Genomic DNA, 26,417 nt, shown 5'->3' on the forward strand with positions numbered 1-26,417 from the left:
AAGCAACAATTCTCTTCAAAGAGCTCTTTAAAAAGTAGTTCAGAAAAAAAACAGCAACATATCTAATTGACTTGGACAAGCTTTGTTTCCTTCTTGTGGTTTAATGTAGAAACAGCAAGGAAGAAATGGACTAAAGATAGCAAAACTGTTCTGTTCTTGCCACAGAATGAACTTCCTCAGCTCTTCAAAGAGGAATTGATGGAGAACAGAATAAGAAGGAAGAAGAGAAGACAGAGACTAAATAGCTGTCAAAACCAAGCTTTGATGAAACACAAGCAAAACTTTTGTGTTCATAAAAGAAAGCAAGATGCAATAGAGATTGCTTGGGTGTCCCAGGAGAGTAGGAAACTGAAAGTGGATTTTTCAGGGCAAACTTGCTGCTTTAAGAAAGATTAATTAAGAAATTATTTTAAGAAAAACAGAATGAAAAATATAGAGTTTCTTGTATAAGTCTTGGGAGGTACTTTGTGGTGGTCATTCACCAGGACAATGGTGCGCAAACATGGAACTTGGAAAACTGAAAACCATCCAGATGAATTTACATTTGTGTGGGAATTTAAGACTGTTCTCATTTCCTCCTCCTGGTTCTACCTAGAAAACCCCTTCTTTACCTCATGGTCATTTTTCTATATAACTAGACTAGAGCACGCATCCAAAAAGCTCCTGTTCTCAATGCAGTCTCTTACTCCACAGATAGTCAAATCGCCCTACAGATCACTGGTCCCAGCAACTACTTTTGTCACAGCCTTCATATTCTAGTCTCTGACCATATTCACCTGTCCTGAGTCTTCCCCCATGTGAAACAGAAGTTTCAATGTGTAGGATTTAGCTGATCATCCATCCTTCCATCCAGCAGGTGTGAGGGGAATACACTGGGAATCTTCCCAAAGTTGCAGTTCTTCCCCCTTTCTCTTCATCTCTGATGGCACCCAATAACCTCAGCATTAGGTGAGAAATTAGCTATTTATATCCTCCCTATAGATGCCTCTGCTGCTCCCCACAGTGTCCCAGGTGCTATGAATGCAAAGTCTTGCCAGTCCCTCTGCTTTCTCCACTGCTGGGAAATAGATAAGCGAGAGCTTTTCAACAAGTCAAGAGCCACTGTTACTTGGCAAAACTTTGAGACAGCACAGCAGCACTGGAGAGATCCAAATGCTCTGATGTATGAAAGAAAATCACTTAATTTATACTTGGAAGGTTTCCCTTACAGGCTTTTAGGCCAGCCATTTAGGTTTTTATTTTACAAGGAGACACATTCCCATCTGCATGTTAGTACAGGTCTCTTCTATGCCAGAACCATTATCCCATTCCCCTAATGGTATTTTGTCCACATGTATATAAATACATATAAACAATACTGTGCAGACTGTCCTCCAGCAGAAACAACACACTAGACATTCTCAGAACATTGCTTTCAATCCTTCACAACTTCAGCTTCACTTTCTTCAAACAAATTCAGGTAACAATCTTCATTCACATATGGTTACAGTTGTAAAATAAAATGGTATGCAAAGCTGATTTTGGGATAAGTATATATTTATAAAATCAAGGAACTGCTTAAAATAAAGCTGGATGAACATACTGGGCAGAATCACCTTACACTGAACTGTATGCAGCGTTGTGGGTAAAAAAACAGCAGTAGAGAAACAGAAAGCAAAGTATGCTTCCAAAAGCATTCTTGAATTATTTAACCTCTAGAAATGCACAAATGAAAACAGAAAGTCTCCTTGCCTGTTTTCAACATGAGTTTGGAGTACAGCTGCAATCACCATAAATGTGATTGTCAGTATACTGCCATAAGGAGTATGAGGAGACAGCACTGACTACCCAACTGCACAAGACAAGTCTCTTGGGGTCTTCCCACCAGTGACCTAAACCCAGGATTCCTCCAACTTCAAGCTTTGCCTCCTTCAATCCTTCAGGTCAAATGAATTTAATTAAGAGTGAAGTTAAAGAACAGAAATTAAATACAGGAGAGTTCACAGAGCCCTCTGCTCTCTAAGATTTGTACTGATCCCTGTTCCCTAGCATACAGTCTCAAAATCTTGAGCTAAGTTTCCTTCAAACCTGCTGACAGGGTGTGACATTTCAGCTCTGTTCAGTGTACCACCTCATCCTTCCTTTTCAGCCCTTCCTCCCAGGGGAGGGCTGCAGACTTCCTCTCCCTCAGCCGAGTGCCCTCTCAAGGCTCCTGCCTTCCCTCCCACTCATGTCTGGCCATGCCTCCTGCCCAGACACCACAGATGGGTAATGCAGCTCCTGTGGTCCCATGCCTGCATGAGGCTGATATATTCCATCATCCCCTCACTGTGAGCTCACACAGACAAATCCAAGCACTTGTAAATCTGTGAGGACAGCCCAGGGTGAAGGCAGCTCTACTTGAGCAATATCAGAGTAGAAACTAAAGCCCAGTGAACACAGTCCAGCTGATTCTAGAGACCGACATACAGTAACTCAGCCTCAAAAATATCATCAGCTTTTCACTAGTTAATGCAGTTTGTTTCCCCTTTTGCACTTGTAACAGGGATCATGGAAATAAACACCCAGCTATTAGTCACTTCCACCTTCAGAAATATCAGGCGTTAGAACAGCATGACAGCGTTTGCATTAGAAAGGAGAACTCTGACAGCAAAAGGCAAAAGTGCTTTCAAAAAAACTTATTAAAGTTTTCCTGTTACACCTTTTGAAACAAAGATTAATGCAAACTTCAAATCTTTTAAAAGTATGTGACTGCTTCAGTGTTATCACAATATTACAACATCATATTAATATCACTGTAAAGAAATGCTAAGCTTAATTAATACCTTTTTCCACTTAAATGCTTATTGGAGCATATGTTTGAGATTTAGTCTGCCCCAACTGCCTGGAGCTATCCCTACAACATGCCTATCTTAGACTCTTGATTTTAAATGCTTTTCAACAATAGAATTTTTTCACCCCTCCTCAACAGGCAGACTAATACATCTCACAAGCATCAAAACACAGCTTATTACTTACTCAGGATCCCCTATTTCCTATCTGTTCCTTCTTGAAACACAGTCAGATGCCTCCTTTTTTACTAGGCCTGCAGACAGTAACACCTTGCATCAGTTGGGCTTTGCCCAAGGATTATGTCTCATTCTACAAACTCTAGCCCTCAAGATTTATTTTTTGACAGCAGCAAATGAACATGTTTGTAATATCATCAGAAAACAGAGGGAAAGGTAAGGTAGGGCTTGAAAGACATTTAAGCAACAGTGCTGTCCAGCTGTATTAACAAAACTCACAGAGACATCTCCTTCCCAGAAACACCTTACCAAAGAGGAAAGCATCCAGATCTTTCACTGGAGAACACAGTCCAGCCCCATGACAAACACCACAGAAAACACGTCACTGAACCACAGAAAGTGACCCACAGGACAGATTTGATGGGATTTTTCCCACGAAACACAGCAACTGACATTCAGCAATGTATGTTTCATTGAGGGAGGTTACAAGGAGCAGAAAGAACAGCCTCTGGAAGTCAGTTTTAGACCAGGAGAGATGAAGTGCAGAGTGCACTAGTGATTCCTGTAGTCTCTGAGAAAGTGTCTTGTTAACCCCAATTAAAATATACAAAAGTTTGTATCTTCCCAACAAGTACTTCCCCTCAAAATTAAATTCTAACATGTATTGCACTGAGCAAAGAGACAGCACCTCCTGAGCACATCCCTACTTTTTTGGAGAGAGGAAAAGACAAATATCTATTTCTGATCCACTCACATTCTCTGGCCTCAGCAGGATTGACTCAATCCTAAAATCTGTTAAGAACCACAGCACAAATGGGGTAATGATCTGCTGGTCCTGGCATGTTTATTCTATTTTCTAGATTCAAAGAAGACAACCCTCAGATAAGAGCTATTCCCTGGTCATACACTGTCTTTCCCCAAGCTCAGCACCATACTTTATTGCCATCACACTTCCTACATTAAATTTGAAAGAAGATGGTTTAATCTATTCCAGAACACATCTTGAAGTGCGTTGTGATGTTACACCAAAAAGGCACTTTGTGCTTTGAGAATCACTAAAGGAAAATGAATTTACAAATACAAACCATTCCCCTACCCACACACACAGCTTCCCAGCATAAGCTGCGAGCATAATGAGGGAAATTTTTAATTTAATTTCTTTTAGCAGCTTAGCAACACATCAATATCCTAAAAGCTTCCTTCACTTCTTCATCTGGGGTACTTACAAGTACTGCCATTGTTTTACACAGCTCCTGCCTTCTCAGACCAAATGGCTGCTTGGTCTCAGGATAAGAGAATTCATGTTGGAGCAGGCCTGTGGGGGTTCCATCGTGCCCAACCTTGCCCAGGGCCAGCTATGAGGTCCCAGCAAGACTTTATCTGCTTTGGCCTTGAAAACTTGTGAGGCCAGACATTGCACAACCCCTCCGGGCAACTTGTTCCAGCATCTGACTGTCCTCATTGCTGGAAATTACATCTATCTTGAACCTCATTTCAACTTTCCTTTGCTGTCCCTCATGCAGTCACCATATAGCAGAAGCTCTGTCTTCTTGAGAACCTCCTCTAAAGCACCAGAAGGTCTCTACAGGTCCCATCAAAGTTTTTTCCAGGCTGAACATGCAGCATATGATCCTCATGCTGTACCAGGGATCTGAGAGCACTAAAAGGCCTTTAAATACTCTCTATGCCTCCCATCCACCTCTGTTTGCTGCTCATGGCACCAGGGACCCCATTCTAGCTCTGCCTGTGGCCTTCAGTGCCTGTCCAACCTGTGCTGTAGCTGTGCCCAGCATCCAGCCACGTGTGTAAATCCTGCTCCTGGACCCCACTGATCCAGACCCTGACCTGAGATAATCACTTCCTTGGGTACTGGCTGCAATCTTATTAAAATAGTCCTGAGTATTGTCAGCTGCCTTCACTTCCAGGGCACAACACTGGCTCATGCTCAGCTTCTTTAATGCATTCTCATTTCTTTTTGTCATGCATCAATAAATCTAGTGATATTCAACAAAGAAAACTAACGGGGCATCAGTCACTTGTGAGCAGCACGATCCTGAAACAAATGAAAGGGGAAAACTGAGATGAGTTTTCAATTGTAAAACCCAAGTACCTCAGGAATATCAACATATTTCTAAAATAAGCAGTCACTTATACAGCAGTCACAGTCTTGGATTCTCTAATGCAAAGTTGCTAGTTTCACTTGTGACAGAAATGTGAAAGTAACTCCTCCAATCAGTGCTGCTGCCTCAGTGCTGGTTTGCTATTTTAATCTGTGCCCTTCCTGTGTTTCATGTTTCTATTGCAGTTTTTTAGTTAGTTTGTTTTGGGGAGACAGGGGTTAAACACTAAAAATACACAGTTGTGATGGAAATACCCTCACAGACAGGCCGAGGTTTGGCATGCTTTGAAAGAAAATAACTTAAAATAGCACAGAGAGCAAAAACTGTGGGATATGCATCTCTGATAGCTACTTTCTGCTAAAATAACCAAAATAGCTAAGATAACACTGACATTCACAGTTAACCCTCTATCCTGCTCAACAGGGATGAACAGGGCCATTCTAACCTCAGAGCTTTGCCTGAATAATGCAAACGACATTGCATTTGTTATGTTCTGACCCCAGGGACTTCTTATGCAGCTTTATTAATGAGAATTAGGTTCAAAGAAAGTGCAGGTATCCAAAAACAAGTTTGCCACAAGGCTTTACAGCCCCATTATAGAAAAGGCTTTTTCTGTGGAATTTGCAATTTGATCATCACAGGTCTAAAAATATGAAAGGGAGAGATCTGGAGGCAGAAGCTATATTAGCTCCATCAATTTTTATACCTGGAACTCAGGAAAAATGCAAAATGGGAGCAAAGGACATAAAACTGCAAGGACTGATCTTTTTCCTTGGTGTTCTCAACATTGATAATTTATCTTTTGACATTCTAAAAGTTATTGAGTGCTTTGGTCCCACATTCCATGCCAACACAACTCATATGAATGCACAGTTCAGGGCTGCTATCCATTGCAGTTATACGCCTTGGCTACAAATGACTCCACTACCAGCTTTGCAAACAAACCATTAAAACAATTTGTGGCACCTGTTACTAACAACTTTGCTACAGAAACATGTTAAGTTTTGGCTTCCATAGGCAACATTTAAGCCCATGTAGGAATGGGCCAAGAGCCCAAACAAACTGTGTGATTTGACTCTCACGGCTGTTCTAGAGAATATTTAACTTCTACCCAGACATATCCCAGGTGACTTATGCCCAACTCTTAAAGTAAGTTCAGTGCAGTCAGGTAGGAAAATCAGGTGCCCCCATTCCTGCGGTTCAAACCACAGAACTATACAGAGCAAAAGCACAGAACAAAAAAGTTGATAAAAGGATTAAGCAGAGAAATGCAGCTCACCCTTGTAAGATTACACAACTAGACTAATTTTTCTCCTTAACACTGCATTCCCATACCACAGGTCCTCCCCTGTGCCCATCAGAAATCCCTGGAGCTGAAGGCTTTCCCTAGAGGCAGACCTCACAGAGCTCCCACCTCCCACCAGGAGCACGGTGACAGGCGGATATTCCAAGATTGAGCAAGAAAAGTTTCCAAAAGCTCGCACAGGAAAAGGCCACGCTGGAGTCAAGTTTTACATAAGAAGGGGGAAGGCAGGACCCGCCGGCTCCACGTCCGCGGGCGGCTCCGAGCGGAGCTGTCAGCCCAGGGCGGGCTCGGGCCATCCGCCCGGGCCGCAGCCGCTCCTCACGCCCCCGGCCCCTCACGCCCCCGGCCCCTCATGGCTGCCAAGCCCCTCACGCTGTCCCAGGGCTGCTCTCCCCGGCGGCGGGGACAAACCCATCCCCAGCCGAAGCCACCCGGTCCCGTGCGGGATGGGCACCGCGGGCTCCCGGCCGAGAGCAGCACCGCGCACGCAGACGCCGCTGGGCTCGTCTCATCCCTCTGAACTAACTTTCCTGTTTCCGCAAAAATCACACAGGCACCGGAGGCGGTGGGAGGGTTATTGTTTCCAGCAAACGCTCCTCACCCCAACGGGCCACCCGCACCCCACCCGCACCGCCATCCCGCCGGGACCCCGCGGCTCCCCAGCATCTCCAGAGCCGGGCCGGCATCCCGCGCCCCCCACGCCGGACAGCCCCCGGGACCCCCGCCCCGAGCCGCCCCGCTCCTGCCGCCTCCCCTCTCCCAGGGCCGGGAATCGCTCACGGCCCCGCCGCCCCTCGCCCCCCGCGGCGCCGGCTCTCACCCGCGCGTCCCTGGGCCGGGCCTGATGGGGCCGAGCGCTGGGGGAGCGGCGGAGGTAGGGCAGGACACGGCCCCAGCTCCAGCCAGCGGAAACGGGAGGAGGGGCTCGCCCGGCGTTACCGAGCGGGGAGGAGCTGGGGGCGCTGCCCAGGGGAGGCTCCAGCCCCGCGGAGGAGGGAAGGGAGGGATGGAGGGAGGGAGTCAGGGCAGCCCGTCTGCTCCATCCCGCGCCTCCGGAGCCCCTTGGGCAGAGCTCTGCCCGCAGCCCGCCCCGCTCCCTCTGCCTCCCACCGCACCCTCCGGGAAGCCGCTGGGGTGGGCGCCGGGAGCATCCCCCGGCGCTGCGGGATGCGCCGGGCGGGGCACGGACCGCCCGCTCAGCTGCCCGTGCCCGCGGGAGCCGCGGCTGGACCGAGTCCCCCCCGGGCGCAGGGAGGCAGCGGCGGCGCCGTGCCCGCAGGCGGCCCGGAGCGCTGCCCTGACCGCTGCCGCCAAACCCGGGCCGAGATGCTCGGCCGTCCGAAGCCCACCACGGCTGCCAGTGTGCTGCTGTGGCTTCTGGCACAGGGGGAAAGCGAGTCTGAGTGCTCCTCTGAGCTTTCTGCGGTCGCAGCGGGAATTGTAGACAGGGGTGGATCCGTCTTTTCTCCCAGGTAACAAGTGATGGGACGAGAGGACACAACATCAAGCTGTGCCTGGTGATGTTTAGATTGGATGACAGAAAATCTTTCTTCACTGAAAGGGTGTTCAAACATTGAAACAGGTTGATCAGGGAAGTGGTGGAGTCACCATTCATGGAAGTATTCAGAAATTGGGTAAATATGGTGCTTAGAGACTTGTTTCAGCGGTGGACACAGCAGTCCTGGCTTTATGGCAGGACTCTTGGAAGTCTTTTCCAGTCTTAATTATTCTTCTCTGTGGTGCTATGAGAGACAGTGCCATAAGGGGGATCTTCTGATATCATATAGAAAGTCCCCACCAGCCTTCCTCTTGTGTCAGTGGAAGTGCAACAAAAACTTGAAGTCAACTTCAAACACTGTCTCCAGCAGAAGACTCTCTCGAGTTGTCTTAACTGAGCTGGGAAAGGTTGTGGCATGAACCACTAAGTGAAGTGTTATGTGCTGGGGAAACAACCTAGAACTGGGGCAGAGATGCCTACAGAAGTAGAGCAGTGCAGTTATGGACATGGGCCTCCTGAGAGGAACTGTATTTTACAGTTAATGAAGACAAACTCAAGGCTTTACCATAAATGTTTTTGCAGAAGGAAGATCTGTTTCACATTCCTAGGTCCCCTGTGCATTCTCATTTCCTTCTCTGGTACTGCTGCTGCTGTCACACTTCTCAGTTCAAGGGGATGTCCACATCAAATATATTTTCTTGTACCTTCCATCGTGTCCTAAGTGGATCTTCATAAACTGCTTGGTTCAACAGACTCGAAGCATCCTGGTGGCAGTGCTGCCAGCTACACGACTGTCATTTGCTGCATGTTTCTTTCTCTTCCTCCCTCCCAGAAGAGAAGCATGTGCAGCAACTCTCTGTTAGTCATTTATTTACGTGCAGAAGTACACAAACATTGCTGTGTGTTTACCTTAAAGCAAGCAATGAAGGAAATATGTCTTGTATTGAACCAAGAGATAAAGAGATCTGTGGAGAGAACTTAATTTGGTTCTTTGTTTCCAGGTTCCAAGAAGGGTCCACGTCCTGTATTCTGTAGCTCTAATGCAGCAAATCTTGTACCTCAGGGCTGAAGGATCTTCATTCCAGATTTTATGTCAATCTTTAAATAACTTTGGAAATAAACAACCACTTCCTTAAAGACAAGTGATACAGGAAGTCAGCAGACAATGAGAACACATTTGACACTTTTGGTGGTGGTGGTGTTATTATTGTTCACTCCAAAAGAAACAGCATTATGTTGTGTTATTTACCTGTTGCATAAACAAAGCAGCTTTATACCCAGGTATATGAGATTTCTATAGTTCAAGTCAAAGTAAAAAACAGTATGTGAAATCAAGTCATTATTTGGTGTCTATCTTGGAAAAAAGGTAAAATGTGCAGAGGAAACAAATAAAACATATATGGGAGCTTTGTATGAGAGCTTGAGGACCACTGTTAAACTGAGGACTGGAGGACTGATACTGTAGATACACTTTGTACCAAGGAAGCTGCATTTATCTGCAGGTCTCTTCTCAATTATGCCAGTACATTTAGAAAAGTGATCTGTTAGACTTGTGTTTCAGCTTCAACTAGCTATCTTCCACATGCAACCAAATCTAACGTGGGAACATTCTGATGTTGTCCATACAGTGAGGAACAGGAGTTTCACCTCATCAGCATTTTCTCCCAGGAAACCAGCAACAGGACAAGAGGCCATAGTCTTAAGCTGCACCAGGGGAAGTTTAAGCTAGGCATTAGAAAAATGTATTTCATAGAAAGAGCGGTTCAGCATTGGAATGGGCTGCCCAGGGAGGTGATGGAATCACCATCACTGGAGTTGTTAAAAAAAAATTGATGTGGCATGTAGTGACATGGTTTAGTTGATAAGGTGATGTTAGGTCATAGGTTGAACTTGACAATCTCAAAGGTCTTTCCCAGCCTTGTTAATTCTGTGATTATAGGTACCTGAATCCATGGCATCTGACCAGCAAACCTGAAGGCTACGTGCGTCTTCTGAGAACAGCTTTGACTAGAGCTGCATTTGAGGCATCTAAACAAGAATGCTTTCCAGTGTAACTCACAGGATGTGCCCCCTCTACTGTAATAGCAAATTGGTGGCTGTGGTCCCAGCCCCAGTTTCAGATGAAATCATAACACTGCAACAGATCCAAGTGTTGTGGGGAAATAAAGGAGGTTGAAAATCAAAGTCTCTGCTTCTCTTTTTGGCAGAAAGAGATTGTCCATCTAGACTTTCTAATTTTGCTTATATTCAGGTTCTTTCCATTGTTATTGCTTTATTTTGCACCTGAAGGAGATGAAGGGGGTGCTTTTCTCTAAAGATGCTCTATTAGTTTTCCTCAGAATGAGCACCACTACTTTTGTGACTCATTTAAGAGGCCCAAGTTGTATGAATCACAGATTTGGAGTCTTGACTTATTGCTGAACCAGCATGTTTAAATGCAGGCAAACATGGCTTCCAGTGCAGTAGATCTGGATCTGGTGTCCAAGAGGATTGGGACTGCACCATGGTCTGTGAGGTTACAGAGCTGTGGTCAACCTAAGCTTCTGGATAGCCTTCCCTCATAGACAGTAGCCCTGATCTTGATGTTTCATCACAAGCATGCAAGTTGTCTGCTGTCTTCCTGCTTGGTTTAGATGTAGACTCTGCTTGCAGGATTGGAGAATCAGTATGACCCCCTGGCAGCTTCTTTAAGGCTCAGCATGTGTTCTTCCTGCCCCTTTTACAGCTCTAGAGCAAGTTTGAGGGTGTTCTCACCTGTCTTAATTAGTTCTTATTCTTTGTTGTAACCACACAAGATCTTCAACACCTTCATCTGGTCCAAGATGTCAAAGAAGCAAGACAAAAATGAGCTGGGTAATGAGGAAGAAAAGGTCACTGGAAAATCATTGCACCGAAGGCTAAAGCACGTGTGTAATACTCAAGGAAATGATCCTTGGGTCTAGATATTGAAGTAGAAAGAGATTTAAATTCCTACATTTGCCTCTAGGCCTACCTACATGTTTTCTTAGTTGGCAATGTCAGCTTAAGAAGTTCCCACCCCCTCACCACAAATACATGAATGAATTCAAATGAACTTGTCTTACCTGAAGTGTTTGTTCCTTTTAGCTTTGAAGTTAAGATGAAGGGAGTGTTTCTGTCTTGCCTAGTTCTGTGTTGCTCAGACCCATAGTCTGTCTTATCTCAGAAGACTATCACTAAGTGGAATCATTTTAGTAACTCAGTCTTACGTGATTCCACAAGCAGATGTAGCTGCACAAATTAGGCCTGATAAACTGAAGCATGTACATTACAAAAAAAACAAAAAAAACAAAAAAAAAAAAAAAAAAAAAAATCAGTTACATGGAAATCTTTTAATTGCTTTGTTATAAAGAAAACATGGATATTTAGATCTTGGTTTTGTTCACTTTATCTTCTAAGGTCTCAGTGTTGTGGCTGTGAAGTGACCAGGGGAATCAGCTTTTAATGTTTCATCCTTTGATTTTACAGCAAGTTCTTACTGGTTAAGTTAATAATTCTGGTATTTCTGTCCCAACAGAAATTAAACTTGTAAGACACTCTGATATCCTCATTTGTTGTTGGTTCTTTAGAGTTCAATTTAGCCTTTCCATTTCAAACTAGGCTATCTCGTTTTTACATATGCTGCTATTTTGTGTTTGTTTTGTTTTATTTTTAGCAAAATTGCAGCTGGCTCTTAGTTTGAAGCACTACTTCAAACTTCTTCTGGTGAAAATCCAGGAAAGGAAGCCCTGGGGAGAGAGAGCTACAGTCCTTCCAGTCTTTGAAGTGTTTTTGCATGGATCTCACCCATTCTGCATGGGACCGAAGACTTTTAGTTCAGATCAAAATTTCCAGTACTTCTTTTGTGTCTTAGCTTTACTAAATCTTCTGGCTCTCTTGGCCTACATAAAAGTGAGCTCTCCCAGACAAATATTTTTTTTTTCCTTTCTCCACTGAATTTCAAAGTCAGGTAGGTGTCTCTTGCTGACCCTGGTTATTGACACCAGGGAGGTGTGAACTCCAAGAGCAAGCACAGAAAGAAATGCTGGCACAGAAGAATCTTGCACTGCTATTATGTTGAAAAAATACCCCTGTAAAAGTGTCCCAAAACCAACTGTGCAAAGATTTCATCTGTTCCTCAGCCTGTTGGTTTGTGTTTACTGCCTTGATAACATCTTAAAACTTTGCTTAATGTGGTTTTATTTATGATCAGATAATGGACTAAGTGGACTTGTAGAGCTCATCTTCTTCAGGGACTGACTTCCATAGGGTCTGCTGCTGTGGTGTAACCCTGCAGTGAACACATGCAAGGCACCAAGCCCATGTTTGCAGGAGAGTACTAATACACATCATAAGGAATTTTCCATTGCTGAGGATTTTCTCTGCCCTTTCTCTGTACAGGCTTCATTTTAAAACGTTGTCTGCATTGGCCAAAAACACTTTTCCCAAGGGTCAGTCTATTTTCATATTAGCGAGGTTTTATTTGATTTGCCTGCTCCACACATGGTTCAGAGATCAGGAAGGAAATTGCACAGGGCTGAAATAGGCAGGTTCATGCATCAGCAATGGACTGTAGACAGTTGGTGCCATTCATACCTATGTGGCCAGCTGGAGGGGCTACCTGGTTTGCAGAGATGTACTTAATTCAGTCCTGGGTGGCTTGGTCACCTGGCTGGGACTAGCAATAACACCCCACAGATGGGAGAGGGCAGCCTGTGCTCACATGGATTTTTTTCATGTGTAGCACAGGACAGCAGGTATTTCAAGATGCTTTGTTTTTCACGTGTTTAAAGTACTTGGCTCATCTTTGTCCAAGCTTGTCTGATTCTGGTTACCAGCCATGCAGATATTAAGGAAAGTTGTTGGCATCTGTGTGTCTGCATTACTGTTTGGAAGTCTGTTCTTGAAGGTATTTCTTTGTCTTGAAGACAGCAAGCAGAGCAGGAACTTGGTGTAGATTTTGTTTAATAGGTGCAAGCAAATTTTCAGTTCTTGACCATCCTCTTTTGGCTCCTGCACAGAGAAGGTTAACAGCACTAGCACTGCAAGGTCCTTAAAAGTAGCCTCTGAGAAGGCAGGGAGATTTGGGAGGAAAAAATATGTGAAGCACTTTTCCCATAACAAGAAACAAATCATCCTTCTCCAGCTCAGACTTCATGGCATCATCTTTGCTATCCTCCTTACCCTTGCCCTTTCTTTCCCAAGTTTCAAAGCACAGGGTATGCCTGGTGAAGACTCACCCCTATCAGGGACCTCCTACATGGAAATACAAAACCACTTTTACAGTTAGAACAGATCAACTGGCATGCACTTGCCTAATGAGGAAGCAAGTCAATTAGTCCCTCTTCCACATTAAGTTAATTGTTCAGGCCACGCGACTCTGCCTGGCCACCCAATAAATTTCCTGTTCAACAGCTCCCAGAGAATCATGCAAGCCACCTCTTCCCTCAGAGCAACATGAATGGCTGCATCTTTCCCCACACAAGCTGCATTGTGAGGACCAAGATTATTGCCTCTCAGTGACTCCTGAATAGACAACCTCAGTTTACAAGTAAAGCAGAGAGGCTGTGTTCGATTGCCTTGGAAACACAGAAAGCTAAGCTGTTTTCACTCTTCTCTCTTTCTTTTCCTCCAGTTTGCTCACTAAATGACATCCTGTGCAATACCTGTGCACCTCACTGTCTGTAGCTAACAGGTGGAATAATTTGACCTCTGTAAACAATTATTTTGCTGGTACACAAGAGCACAGACTGGCTCACTGAGCATTGGTAGCTGTGCAGGGAGAACAGAAGCAAAAGCAGCAATTATTTTATCTGTTAAGTCATCAGACTTGATACATAGAGGAAATCTGCTGGGCATGACATGATTTAACATACCCAATTTTCTAAGCATAACTTCATTTAAAATGCAAAAGAAAGATTGGTTTCTCACTATCATGCATGCAAGAGAGAGGAAAAAGGAACAAGCCCCTAAGAGAGCAAGGCTGAATCAGCCTGTGGCTGCACAACTGCTGATGTGGACAGACAGCTGTGCAGGATATATGTGCAACCTCTACACACAGGCACATGACCATGTATGTTTACAAATGTATAGTAATCACACCTATGCATGTGTTGACTTTTTATGAGTGCACACACTCAGACCAGGTGTAGCATGAACATTTTCAACCTGTTCATATGTGATCAGAGTTCTGGAAGCTGCTGCCATGTCACTGCCCCACCTGTATTGCTCAAGTGCATATGCTCTTTTTATGTATGTGATCACACCCCGAGTGTGCACTGTGGGAAATGCTTTTAACAGGATGCTGATTGTGGTGACACCCTAAAGCAGTCATTTGCCTGTTTCCTTGATTCCAAGTCTTTTTCCCATTTGCACAAACCTGGAGATGGAAACTTCACTCAATCACAAACCAGCTCAGAGGTACTTTTCTGAAAATACACAATATCTGCAGTTTATTTTTCAGTTTGGTATGGGGGGAGACAGGGGTTTTCAAGCACAGACTTTTTTCTTAGACATGCATTCCATGGACAACTCAGGGCAGAGAGTCTCTAGTCCTTCACCAGCCGGTAGATGTGATGTTGGGCACCGTGGTCACTAGTTGATACTTCAAAAACATATGCTATGCACAGCAAGGTCTCCTGTGTGTCCCTGTTTGTCACAACCTAGACAGAAAAGGAGAAGAAGCTGAAATGGCAACTGCTATTTCTCTGCTTACATATTCCAATATATTTAACATAAAACAGAAGGTCAGTAATAGACAAAGAGCAGAGAAGTGCAGGATTGATACACAGCTTGGCCACACACCAAAGCACTTTTGCAGCCTCAGAACTATAATGCAGTGAAGAGACAGGGAGGTGAGCAGAGACCACTGTGAGGAAAAGTCCACTGTGACCAAGCAGTGATCACATCAGTGGAAGCAGGTCCACCAGGTTCTCTGCTTCCCACCCCTGGTGTTGCAGAAGGAAAGTGTTTCACAAAAATAGCACGTTTTGCTCTGTTTGTTGGGCATAGAGAGGCCTTGTCCTGTGGCACATCCACTCCTGTTGACAAATATACTGATATATCACAACCACAGAGTGTGTTTTCCTTCATCTGCTCCTGCTTGTGTAGACACAAAACACGAGGGTTAGAATATAACTCCTTTTACAGGGGACTTACAGATTTGACTCCATCACACCTCCCATTCCATCCACTGTTGGGAGATGTTGGGAGAAGGGCTGCTACACTCATGAATTCTTACAGAAGCCCCTTTTTTCCCTTTTTATTTTTTTTTTTTTCTGTGGCCCCTCAGGACCCTTACTGTCTCTACAACGTGACTCTGTCAGCAGCATTGTGAAGGAGCAGTGTTGTCCTAGTTTCTGCAGCATGCACTACGTGGCAGAGACAAGAGAAATATTGCTCTCAGAACTCCTAGCTCAGCTTCCCTCTCTTTGTCACTGCACGACTTTACAAATTCTTGTCACCTGAGTTTGTGTTATAGCTAAAGTTCTCTCCCGCTGGAAGAGACAGATTTTTATCAGCAATAACACAAACGCAACAGCAGAAGAAAACCATTCCAGCTGAAGACTTGTACTGTACCAAAGCTCGATTGTTCTTGAGAAAAAAGGAAGAAAATAGCTGTTTCCAAACTTGGTTATTAATTTTAGCAGTCTGATTTTGGTCTATTCTGTTTTCTTTTCTTACTTCATGATTGGATTTGCAGTTGAAGTCCTTTCTTCTGAAAGATGTGGTGAGTTATACACATCCAGATGTGCTAAGGCACCAGGCCCTTTTCTGAAAACTGAGCTCTGAAATCTTGAGAGTTCTAGATCCAGAGAAATGTGCAAAGCAATATGCTTGTGGGATTAGGGGTATCTAAGCTTATAAAAAGGTCCTGAAAAAAAATACAATTTGACTTGCCTCAAAGGTGGTAGTGGGGACTGAGGACTACCAACATGCCTTACATTATTCATTTTTTAGCTCCCTGGTGGGGAGTGGGAAATGCTCAGGCTGCTGCTCAGGGAGCAGCACTTTCATCTTGCATAGGACTGCAAGGTAGTGTATGCCAGCACCCACATGGGACATGCCTTCAGTCCAGAAGATAAGGGAAGGACATGAGATTTCTCAAAACACAAAGCCCCTGAAGAAGTATAACTATGTGACTGCTTTTTTTCTTAGAATTTATAGGAAATGCTGGCCTGACTGAGGAATGAAACATGCAGAAGAGGCAGCTACAATGTTCCCCAGTATGGACTACAGTACACAGACCCTACATCTCCCTGTCTCAGCCCCTCTCATGCTTTCGCTCATCTAAAAGAACTCAGCATTTATACTCCTTATTTCTTCCAGATGTTTAAGACCTTAATATAAACATGAAAGAGTAAACTTCTTAATGCCCTGTGACTTATATCATTAACCTTGTGTTTTATAGCTGATGTGTCTGAGCCACAGAGCAGTGAAATGAGTTGCCTGCAGTTACTCAACATATTCAGAGAATGGAATGAAAACCACTTTGATTTCCAGCCTTTCATAAAACCACCAGCATCTCTTCTACTTACCCAGCCTCATGTTCTCTAGGCAAAGATCTGTGATGCCTCTTATAGAGATGAACATAGAATTCAGTCCATTAGAAAAATCCACCTTTTAAGCTGTCTGCCCTCTTCCCAAATTTAGGCTACAGCTGAGCCTGGAAAGGCTCCTGGTATAACAAAACAATAAGACAAGTCTAATTGCTGTAGCCTGGTAATCCTGACCTATCTAAAGCTTGCAGTGATTCAGAAGGTGTCACAGAGCTTTCCCACAACATCCCCCTTCCTTAGCACATCTCCATACTCTGTACAGGTCAGAGATGGTCCTGAAGAAACTGCTTTCTTTCCCCTCTATGGTCAGTGAAGAATTCTTTCCACAGAAAAAATTTATAGCCACTTAACAGTGCCCTTGTGGGCTTTCTTTTTTTACCTTGCAAAAAGGGCCAGGGAACACAAAGGATGGCAATATTTGTGAAATAGTAGAACAAGCATTTCCTTCACTGACTTTTTAATTATTTCTTTTCCTTTGTCCCTCTGCCTCATGAACTCTCTCTTTATTTTTTGTTTCATCTCTTTCTTACCCAGGTCTCTCAAATTCTTTTGCGACTCCTCTGCATGAGTTATTATTTCTAGAGCTCCATAAATGGTCTTGAAGTGCAATACACATGAAAGACACTAAATTCAATTAGATGCTGAGCTATAAAAGAAAATCTGCTTTGATTCTCAATTCCTGCATGGGGCTTACATGCTGCCAAGTTGCAAGGAAAACAGCTGAGATTCCCACCTGTAAGATAGTGAAGTTCTCCAGCACACTGTTCATCATGTACTTCTCGGGAAGGTGCTTGAGTTTATGGATGAAGTTGATCATGTATTCGCAGAGAGGGGAGCGATGGATGCGGTAGGAGTAGTGTCCATTTTCATAGCGTGCATACTCTGTCTGCAAGGCAGAACACAAAAGGGGCATGTGGGGCTGTGCTGGCACACCAGGGACACTATCAAAAAAAGGGACTCAGAAAATTACAGCAGCATTTTTAAATAATTTTATGAACAGTGACCACAGTATTTTGCACCCAGACCAGTCCCCTTAACTCCTCCAATTTCTTTGGCTTGATTTCTTGTTTTCTTTAGAATGGTGCGTTCCAGCTTCTGAGTAGCAAACCCTCAAGGCACTCTAAAAGGTAGCTCAGAGGAGCAGACCAATTGACACCTGTGCTAAAGTCTGCATCTCTACTGGACAAATACTAGGTGTGAGTAAACTGAAAAAGTTAATAACTACTGTTTTAGCAAGACCAAGAAGTAATGATAGTAATACTATGCTCAGAATGCTGGATAGTTAAAAAAGACTAAAGCCTTCTGGTGTGTGTGAGAACACAAAATTTCCGCCCCCCTCTTAGGAAAGGGTCTGGCCAATGATACACAGAGGAATTTTTTGCTCACACTCACACCTCAGCTCCTGTATGTTTTATCTGCCTTTGAAGAGAAACTGAGGGCATATTCTATGATTTCAGACCCGTAAATGCCTGTAACCTTTCTTCACCCCAGAAGCTTGGTCTTCTTCCATGTGCACCACAGCACCTTCCTTTAGCCTCTCTATCCCATCTGCAAGTGCTTAACCCAACTTCAGGCACGCCTATCATGTGACTGTAGATGGGTTGTGGGAAAGGATGCACCTTGAACTGACTGCTGACATGAGAACAGCTGTGTTCTGCATATAGATGCTTCTGGTTCCTTGAGAAACAGGACAGCAGGAGGCATGTCAAAGTAGCTCTTTTAGCAGCTAAATGTGGCATCAAAAAGAATTTCTTCAATGCCAGTTACATGCATAACCGAGTTACTTGCAGCTCCCGTGTTGCTCAAGCTGAAAGTGTATAACCTCTAGGTCTAATAAAACCGTAAGACTATAGTCTGTAAATTATTACAGCCAAGTTAATAGCTATAGTCTATAAATAATCTGTTTAAAAACACTGATGAGAGTGAGGAGTTGCTTATGTTTTGACATTTCTTGACTACAAAACACATCTATGTTACCTAGCTTTCCTTTGCTTCCCAAAAACCCCAGAGAATTGACAGAGCTAAGAGTCGTACATATTTACATTTCCTCAGAAACTGAGATTTAAGGGAAAAGTAGCAAACACTAGCAGATCTTCAGTGAAATCCTATGACAAGGCCATTTTGCAGGCTGAGTGATCTTATATCTATGGCATCCATTTTTCTGACAAGAAACATGAGGTACATTTTGCCTTGAGATGCAAAGGCAGGATGCAAATACTTGAAGTGACAAAACAACAGCCAGAGGGAACCTTGCAGCCAGGTGTCTGCTCCTTACCTCTACTTTCTCTACCACCTGCTTTCCAAAGGAACACACTTTGGTGGAACAAGTAATGACCATGTTTTCTGGGCTCTCATACTGGCTGGAAACACCATAGAAAGACCTGGACTCGTCTTCAATATTGGTATTCAAATCAGCCTGCCAAAAAAAAGAACAAAAAAATTCAGATGGCTATCAATAGATGATTGTGGCGTTTTCTCACCATCAACTTGCACAGCCAAGATAGTAAAGTATTGGGACTATCCCCAGCTCCTTAAGCAGACCACAGTGCATTGAGTAAGTGGGAAAAATCTGAAAAGTATTGAATGAAATCCTATTTCCACTTCAGAAAATTGTGTGGATTTGCATACATATTGAGGAAATCTGGTGGAATATCTTCCTTACATTAAAAACATATGACACAGCTTGGAGGTACTCACAAAGCATGTGGAGAGCAGACTGCAGAGACAGATCAGTCCAACAGATGGGCTAGACTGGGCTGACTCACCAAGGAAAGAAAAAAAGCAACAGTAATAAAGTTTTTCCACCCTAGGAACACAGGTAAGGGAAAAGATACAGCAGGGAAGAGGAATGTGTGAGTACACACACACACATCAGGCTCAGGTACTATGATATAAAGAATGTAAATAGACAGGATGCAACATAAGGAATGTAGGTTACTGATGGATCCAGCCCAGTTTCACCTGAGTTCAAACCCATCTCCAAGTTCAAACTCATCTCCAGTAGCAGACAGAGTTCTTAATGTGGGTGCCTAAGGCTGGCCAACTGAAGCCTTCTGTTGAGAGACAACTCCTAAAAATCCTGGCTGTCTGAATCTTCCACCAGGGGTCATTCCAACCACAGTTATGAAACAAGTGGTGGTTCCTTAAGCTCTAGAAACACTAGGGGTGTGAGGGAATGCCTAGCTCAGCTTCCTCCCCTTCAAAACTGAAAGGGCAGAGCTTCTGTGTGCTCCACAAGCCCAGGTGCTAATTTACAGCAGTGCAAAAGCAAGATCAGTTCCCACAGGCTGCTCCAGAGCATTTTATTCTTCCAGCTGAGCCAAGGGAAGAGGAAACTGAAGAGTGTTCCTGCTACAGCAAAGACTGTGACTAGGACAGCATTAGATGCTACTCTAGCAGGGTTTTCTTAACCAATGTCAGTGAAGACTTTTTCATTTCCGATCTAGAGCAGCACTAAGGACAAGCAATGTGGTAGAACTGGACCACCACAATAATGAATGCCCCTCTTTCTTTGCCATGCAAAATACCTGTCTTTTATCTGCCATGAGATAGTAAATACATTTAGTTTAGTTGTCTTAAGGAGCAACTTCACAAAAGGTTTAGGTCAGTCTAGAAGTGACAGTCAAATGTTCTCCCCCTGTGTAGACACGAGAGCTTGCTGCTGCCATTGTGGCAACAAAAATATGAGGGCACAAAAATTGCCTATTTTCACAGCAACACATACTCAAGTTGGCTTGAGTCTCTTGAGAAACTGCACCTCAGAGTTGTACTTTGATGATGCCAGATTTGTCCTGACCCCAAGAGAGAACAGTCTCACTCTTCCAGAGCAATTTGTGCTCCCCTATTCCTGCTGTACTGACACACATTCCTGTAGGTGTATTACAAGGCTCACTGAGAAATTGCTCAGTTAGTTCTCAGTGGGATCAGTTCCCTAGTCTGATTCAGAAACACTTGGGTGTGCTCAAATAAAGAATATGTGTTGGGAGGATGGGTGGCAACAGGGATAGTAGAAGGCAGGACAGCTTATTCTAGTGAATTATTATGGCCATGCTGAAGACCTTGGTATTAAATAACTGTAGCTATGCAGCTACTTTCTTTGTACCACAAAAGTACCTGCATTAGAGAACAGCAGTACCACTCCATTCTGGTTTATGTTTTTTTTAAGTTACTGTAATACTGTACTTTTAAGTATTTTCAAGTTATTGTAATACTCAATTCCATGTCAATGTTACTAACTGTGTGGCTTATTTCACCCACACTCCAACTGCCTGAATAAAGATTAATTTGTTCCCTTGTCCAAAGAGGAACTAGACTAGGAGCCTTCACAATATTTTTCAGCTATTTCCCCTGGGAGTGATAAACATGGTGTATGGACTCGATTCCACCCTTCTAAATAAATTGCCCCACTGAGTCAAAAAGAACAAAGGGTCAAGGCTACAGAAGCTTGGCCAGGCCACTGCAACATAAACACAGCAGAGGCTCTCACTGCAGCACTAGACAAACATTTTCAGGGTCTCACTAGTAAAGTTAAGGTTACATTCTCCAAAAGACTCACTGGTAAAATTAAAAAATAAATGCTCTCAATATGAGGCAAAGCAGAAAGGTGCTAGTTCCACCTAATGAGAAAAGCTTCACTAGCCCTAAGAAGCCACCCTAGGTGCATTCCCAGTTTGACAAGCCTCCCATTAGAAGGCCAGACTAGAATTTCACAGCCAATTGACATCCAATTGATCAACATTATGGCAAAACTATGGCAATACTGTTTGAATTAAGGAGTCATCATCATTCACTGAAATTATGTACAATCAGATTCCTGGAAGACCTGTTGCAGTGGAGCAGTGGGATCATGTTGGAACCCTCTCACATTTACACTGTGCTTTTAATTCTAAAGCTTGTCCTATATTATGGGCTAGGACAGTCAGACATGGAGTGATCAGTCACCAAGAGCTGTGTACCCACCTCCTGTCACTTTTGCAGGTCTCATAAACATACATATATGGAATTGCAGCAACTCCAGGGAACGACAGTAGCAGTTTGCTGCTGTTTGCAGGAGAATGGAGCTGGAGCAGACCACACACTGCTGGCCTTACAGTTACAGCTTTTTCAGTTATTTACAGCTGCTGGTTCCCACCTTCTCAAGGCACTGCCCCTGTACCAGAGATTATTTAGCATGCACATATCTGCCCTTGAACTATTTGCAGCCTAGTTTATATATGTGAGCTGAAAATGGCAATGGTGTACATTACTACAAGACAGGAACAACTCAGGAGTGGAACTCCAATCTCTTAGCTTTCTCTGCTGTGGAGACGATTAACTCCTGAAGGAAGACAAGGCAGAAGATTGAGGAAGAACACTGTAATCTGCCATAGCCAAATTAACTTCCAAATGTGAACTGGACACTGGGGTAATTCATGAAAGGATGCAGTTAAACTTCTCAAGATTGCATGAGGACAAGACCATAATGACCAGAAGAGCTACTGCATTTAGCTTAACATCTAAAAACACTATGGCTAGATTCCTATGCCTAGATTCATGCCTAGAATCCTGTGAGCTCTTCACAACACCTAGATCCTCAGGACTACATTGCTTCTCTAAAGAAAACCTGCGTCAAAGCACATTCAGTGCTAGTGCGAGCACCCAAGGTGAGCAGAGACAGGTCTGACTTACCGTGTCAAGTATATTCCACTCTGAAAAGGTGAAAGGGAATAATAGTGACTATGATTCAAAGGAAATTCATCTTCCCAGAACTTCATCAAGCAGGAGACCTAATCTTCACTTTATAGTCTGGGAATGCATAGAATTTTTTAATATGTAACTGGATGTGACTTAGAACCCAGGTGCTCAACTCCTCTCTGGCAAAAGCCCTAGTATGTCCAACAACAAATGAGATGAGTCTTAATACATTCCTTACCCCAACCTAGGCAGCCAAAGGAGACATAGGCAGGATTTAGAAAAGTCTCACTGAAGGGGCTGAGCTGCCTGCCCCCCAGGGTCCTACTTGCCACTGCTAGAACAGGGTGGGACTGCGGGGGCAGCAGCAGCATTGAGGCTGTTGGGTGGTGTCCAGCATTCAGCAGCTGTTCTCAGTCTCTCTTACAGCAAAGGTAGAAGATCAAATAAACGAGGCATATTACAAGCTAAATCTGAGTTATGAGCCACCAACTGGACCATGCTACTTTATCTGGCAAAGTCAGGATTCTTGCTTTCTGTCCAAGAAGTTCCAGATGCAAAAACCTGTGCGCACTGGCATAGCAGAAATCAAATGTGTCTGGGATGTGTTCAACTTGCTGTGCAAGCTCAGCACAGATAACACAGTTATCCATAGCTTGCCTGATGACTTCCAAATATGCTGAAACAACAATCATTGAGATATCTGTGATACAGCACATCTCAGATAACCACATATTGCATGCAAGAGTGAATCTGCCTGCTTGGGGGGAAACATCTGAGATTTCCTCCTTTCCAGAGAAGTAAGCAGAATGTTTAATTACCTAGAAGACAAGATTTCTAGATGGAAGAGTTTTGTTCCAGGAAGAGCATAGTAGCCCTCCACAAGCTGCTCTCTCCCATCCATCTCTGGAAAAGATTCTTTGAAAATTCCTCAGCAATTCAGTCTTTCAATCTATCTTTCGCTGCCAATTATCTCTACACTGCTGAACACTGTGGGGGACAACTTTGGTGGAAGAAGTGCTATTGGCAGAGTCCCCTTACATAAGGCAGCAGCAACTGGAGGTGGTGCTGGTGATGGCAGGTGAAATTAATGTGTGCAAAAATCATAAAATTCCCTGTTTCTAGCTGCTGTCTTGTTTGCTGCCTCATGAGCACCAAGGACAGAATGGACATGGATACCAAATTGCCATTCCTTGCTCTCCAGGCAGATTCATGGTTGAAAGCATCCAGTGGGCAAGGAAGGGTGCTGAGAGCAATTTACACTGCTGCTGTTTTGACTTGCTGGATTTGCTTGTGACAGGAGAGAAGCCAAGTGCAGGACAGCAGTTTCCAGTCCACCCTTTCAGCACTTTCCCACAAAAGCATATTCCATTTAGCTGAAAGAAGACGCTCAGTGATTTGTCTGCCTATCACCAAAAAGAAATTGCTACATACATTCTGCACATGCAGGACAGGGATCCCAAGAAATTGCCCTGATTCATGTCTCTGCAGATGGCCACTCTGTGCAAAGCACAACCTGTCCTGAATTCCTGGTTTGTCACTTTCCTTCTGTCTTCCATGCAGAGTGTCACAACTTCTGAAAGCTCCAAGATGCAAGAGGTCCATTCTACTAGCGTGCAAAGCCCTGAGAACGCCTCTTCCCCAAACTATTAATAACGATCCATATAGGAGGAGTTCACGGGGAGAAGCAAGGAACAGGTGGCAGAGATAATATTAGCCTGGAAAAGAGCAGGGCTGCCACTGCCCATGTGTTGGGAGGCTGATGTCTCACATTCATTGTCGTGTGCTAGAATGCACTTGGAGCACAGAGAAATGTCACACAGATGTCATACACGACTTGCCAACCCAAGTCCAAAAATCAGTCCATTGTACCAAACTCCCAATGCCAAAATCAAGGAAGAATTGCAAATACTGCAACACTGCTTGTGTTTCAAACTCACCAGCTGTTAACACTTAGCTATTGTATAGATCATTTAAAGCACTTTTGAACAAACATGAACACCTCTTTCTCAGTCATACTAGATCCTTAGTGCTACCACATTGAGGTCAAGAAATCTCAATCCTGGTGTTTAGAGTTAGGCCTCTGGTACACAACAGATCACCTGGTATATTCAGTGGTTACTGCAACAATGGCAGGTTCATGCCTCATATTCTTCAAGCCTAAAACTGCAGACACACAACTCCAACTTACTCATTCCTTGGTTTTTCAAAAGTCTTTGTCACCTGCAACCACAACCTCAACTCTGAACTATCTTCATGTCTCAAAACATCCCTTTAAGTATTTAGTTCTATTCACCATTTTATCCTAAAATGATGCTATAAGTTCAACAGTGTAGTAATTGCTTTATCCAGTACATCTTTGAACATCAACAGTATATGTATATATAAAAAAAAAGCACCCTAGCACATACTGTTACACAAGTATGAAAATGCAGAGGAGTATATTTCTGCTGAAATCTAATTTTCTTCTTTTTTTTTTTAATCATATTGCCTCATCTGTGAAAAGTGTTTGTTTGTTTGCTTCTTTAAAGTCTTAAAAGCTTTTATTTAACTAATTACTTGACTTGTAAACTTTGCCTATTTGTAACTTTGCCTATTGTCTATTGACAAGCTGTAATGTTGCAACCAATAAAACCTGATGTTAACACCAGATAGGATTCAGCAATGCAAGGGCACCAAAAAAAGAATCAGACAGTCAAAATATTAAACCAAGCCCAGAAATATTTCTGTCCTTGTAAGTATAGAGTTGCAGAGCCCCACCACATCATGCACACATTGGAGCAAAGATGTTTCAAGTCCTATGTCACATCTCTTTAATCAAGCCAAATTCCAGTGAGCTGACACCCTCTGAACACTGGACACCTCATGTGGGAAAGAGAGAGCCCAACTTGATGACATGCCACCATGTAAATCTTTCAAAACTCTGATAAAGGTTGGTCTGACATGGTGCATAGGCCACACTTACACTTCTGATATTAAAAACCAAGTTATCACAATCCCCAAACTGAACCACGAAAGCAGAAAAGCACACTGTCAATTTTGACAAATAAAATCACAGTTGACCAGATCACAATTTCATGATTTCTCTCTCTTCAAGTCAAGGAGTTCAACGTGTTTAATTCTCTCTAACATCTTCTAACATCTCCCTCTAAGCTCTTCTTTTTGGTTCTTGAGACTTCCAAAGCACAAAAGGCAATCAATATCTTTCAAAGGGTGCCCTGTCAAAGGATAAGCTTCTCAGCAAGGTGCTGTCTTCCTCCCAGGGAGAGCAAAGCTGATCTTTCACCTTTTGTTTCAGCACCCCAGGCAGGCTTTGTGGTACTTTGCCAGGGGCTTATCCCATGAAGGATCCAGCTCAGTAGCACAGAGTCTACAGGTAATAAAATTATGTATCCCCAAAAATCGTCAGCAACCAATGCTCTAGGCACAGGCACTTGAAAAGAAGACTGCCAGCCAACATTCTCCAACTCATTTCTGGAAAAGCTAGGCTTGGGACAGCTGGGAAGTTGCATCTCAAGGCACTGAACTCTTCCTTCTGAAAGCACCAGTCGTAGGCTTTCTAGCACCACTTTGTAGGAAGGGAATGAGATATAAAAGCTCATTTGTCATCATCTCACTCTGACCTGAGGTTGAATAATGTGGTAAACTCAGGGTGAAAGGCTCCAAATCCCATTACACATTCCCTCAGCCATCTACTGTACAACTGCCCTGAGCTACTGTTATTTTTGATTTCGTAATTCTTATGATAATATCGATCACCAAAACTATTTTATTTATGCCTTGAAGCACAATGGCACAGTTTTTGCAAATTTCAGTTAAATCACAAAAATCCAAATTGAGTGAGTAAGCTTTTGCCAGGCTGATTTCTGCTAATTTACCAGAAGTCATTTCAGTAATATATTATCAGCATAATCCAATTTCATTATATGTTTCTTTTATCTTTTGCTCTGCCAGCAGAAAGTATGCATCTGTAAATTATTAGTACTTGGACAATACAAAATGCAGCTACAGAGACAGGAGAAGAGATGGAAAAGTATTGTTTCTGACTGAAGAGTTAGATAACACTGAGAGAAGTGAATGCATAAGAGCACAGAGAATAATTTCTTCTGAATTCTTTATTTATACATAGATAAAAATTCTAGAGGGTCCAAGTCACCATTAGCAAATCTGCAGACAGTAGTCAAGAACAACTCTACAGATGGACAATGTGAAAGACACATCTTGCTGCAGACCAGAAAGTGTGCCTTGTGGGGTCAAGGAAAGATCTTGTGGGGTCAAAAA

General features: G+C 43.5%; 2 protein-coding genes across 9 annotated transcripts in view; both read right to left on the bottom strand.

Moving 5' to 3' along the window:
- Positions 1-7,336, bottom strand: part of TSPAN9 (tetraspanin 9) — a 166,781-nt gene extending 159,445 nt beyond the window's left edge. For 2 of the 7 annotated variants that reach the window (XM_079309051.1, XM_079309055.1), the window contains exon 1: positions 7,234-7,323. The gene's annotated coding sequence lies outside the window, so the exon portion shown is untranslated. Of the gene's footprint in view, positions 1-7,233 lie in introns of all 7 variants that reach the window. The other 5 variants (XM_079309057.1, XM_079309054.1, XM_079309052.1 and 2 more) reach the window with 5 other exon arrangements.
- Positions 7,337-14,322: 6,986 nt separating this feature from the next.
- Positions 14,323-26,417, bottom strand: part of TEAD4 (TEA domain transcription factor 4) — a 50,990-nt gene continuing 38,895 nt past the window's right edge. For both annotated transcript variants that reach the window (XM_079315339.1, XM_079315340.1), the window contains 3 exons: positions 18,742-18,882; positions 17,200-17,352; positions 14,323-14,570 (listed from right to left, as the gene is read on the bottom strand). In XM_079315339.1, the coding sequence (XP_079171465.1) occupies positions 14,457-14,570; positions 17,200-17,352; positions 18,742-18,882 (408 nt within the window). In that variant the 3' untranslated portion in view covers positions 14,323-14,456. The remainder of the gene's footprint in view (positions 14,571-17,199; positions 17,353-18,741; positions 18,883-26,417) is intronic.

The sequence above is a fragment of the Erithacus rubecula genome (assembly GCF_903797595.1).
Source record: "Erithacus rubecula genome assembly, chromosome: 1".
NCBI lineage: Eukaryota > Metazoa > Chordata > Aves > Passeriformes > Muscicapidae > Erithacus > Erithacus rubecula.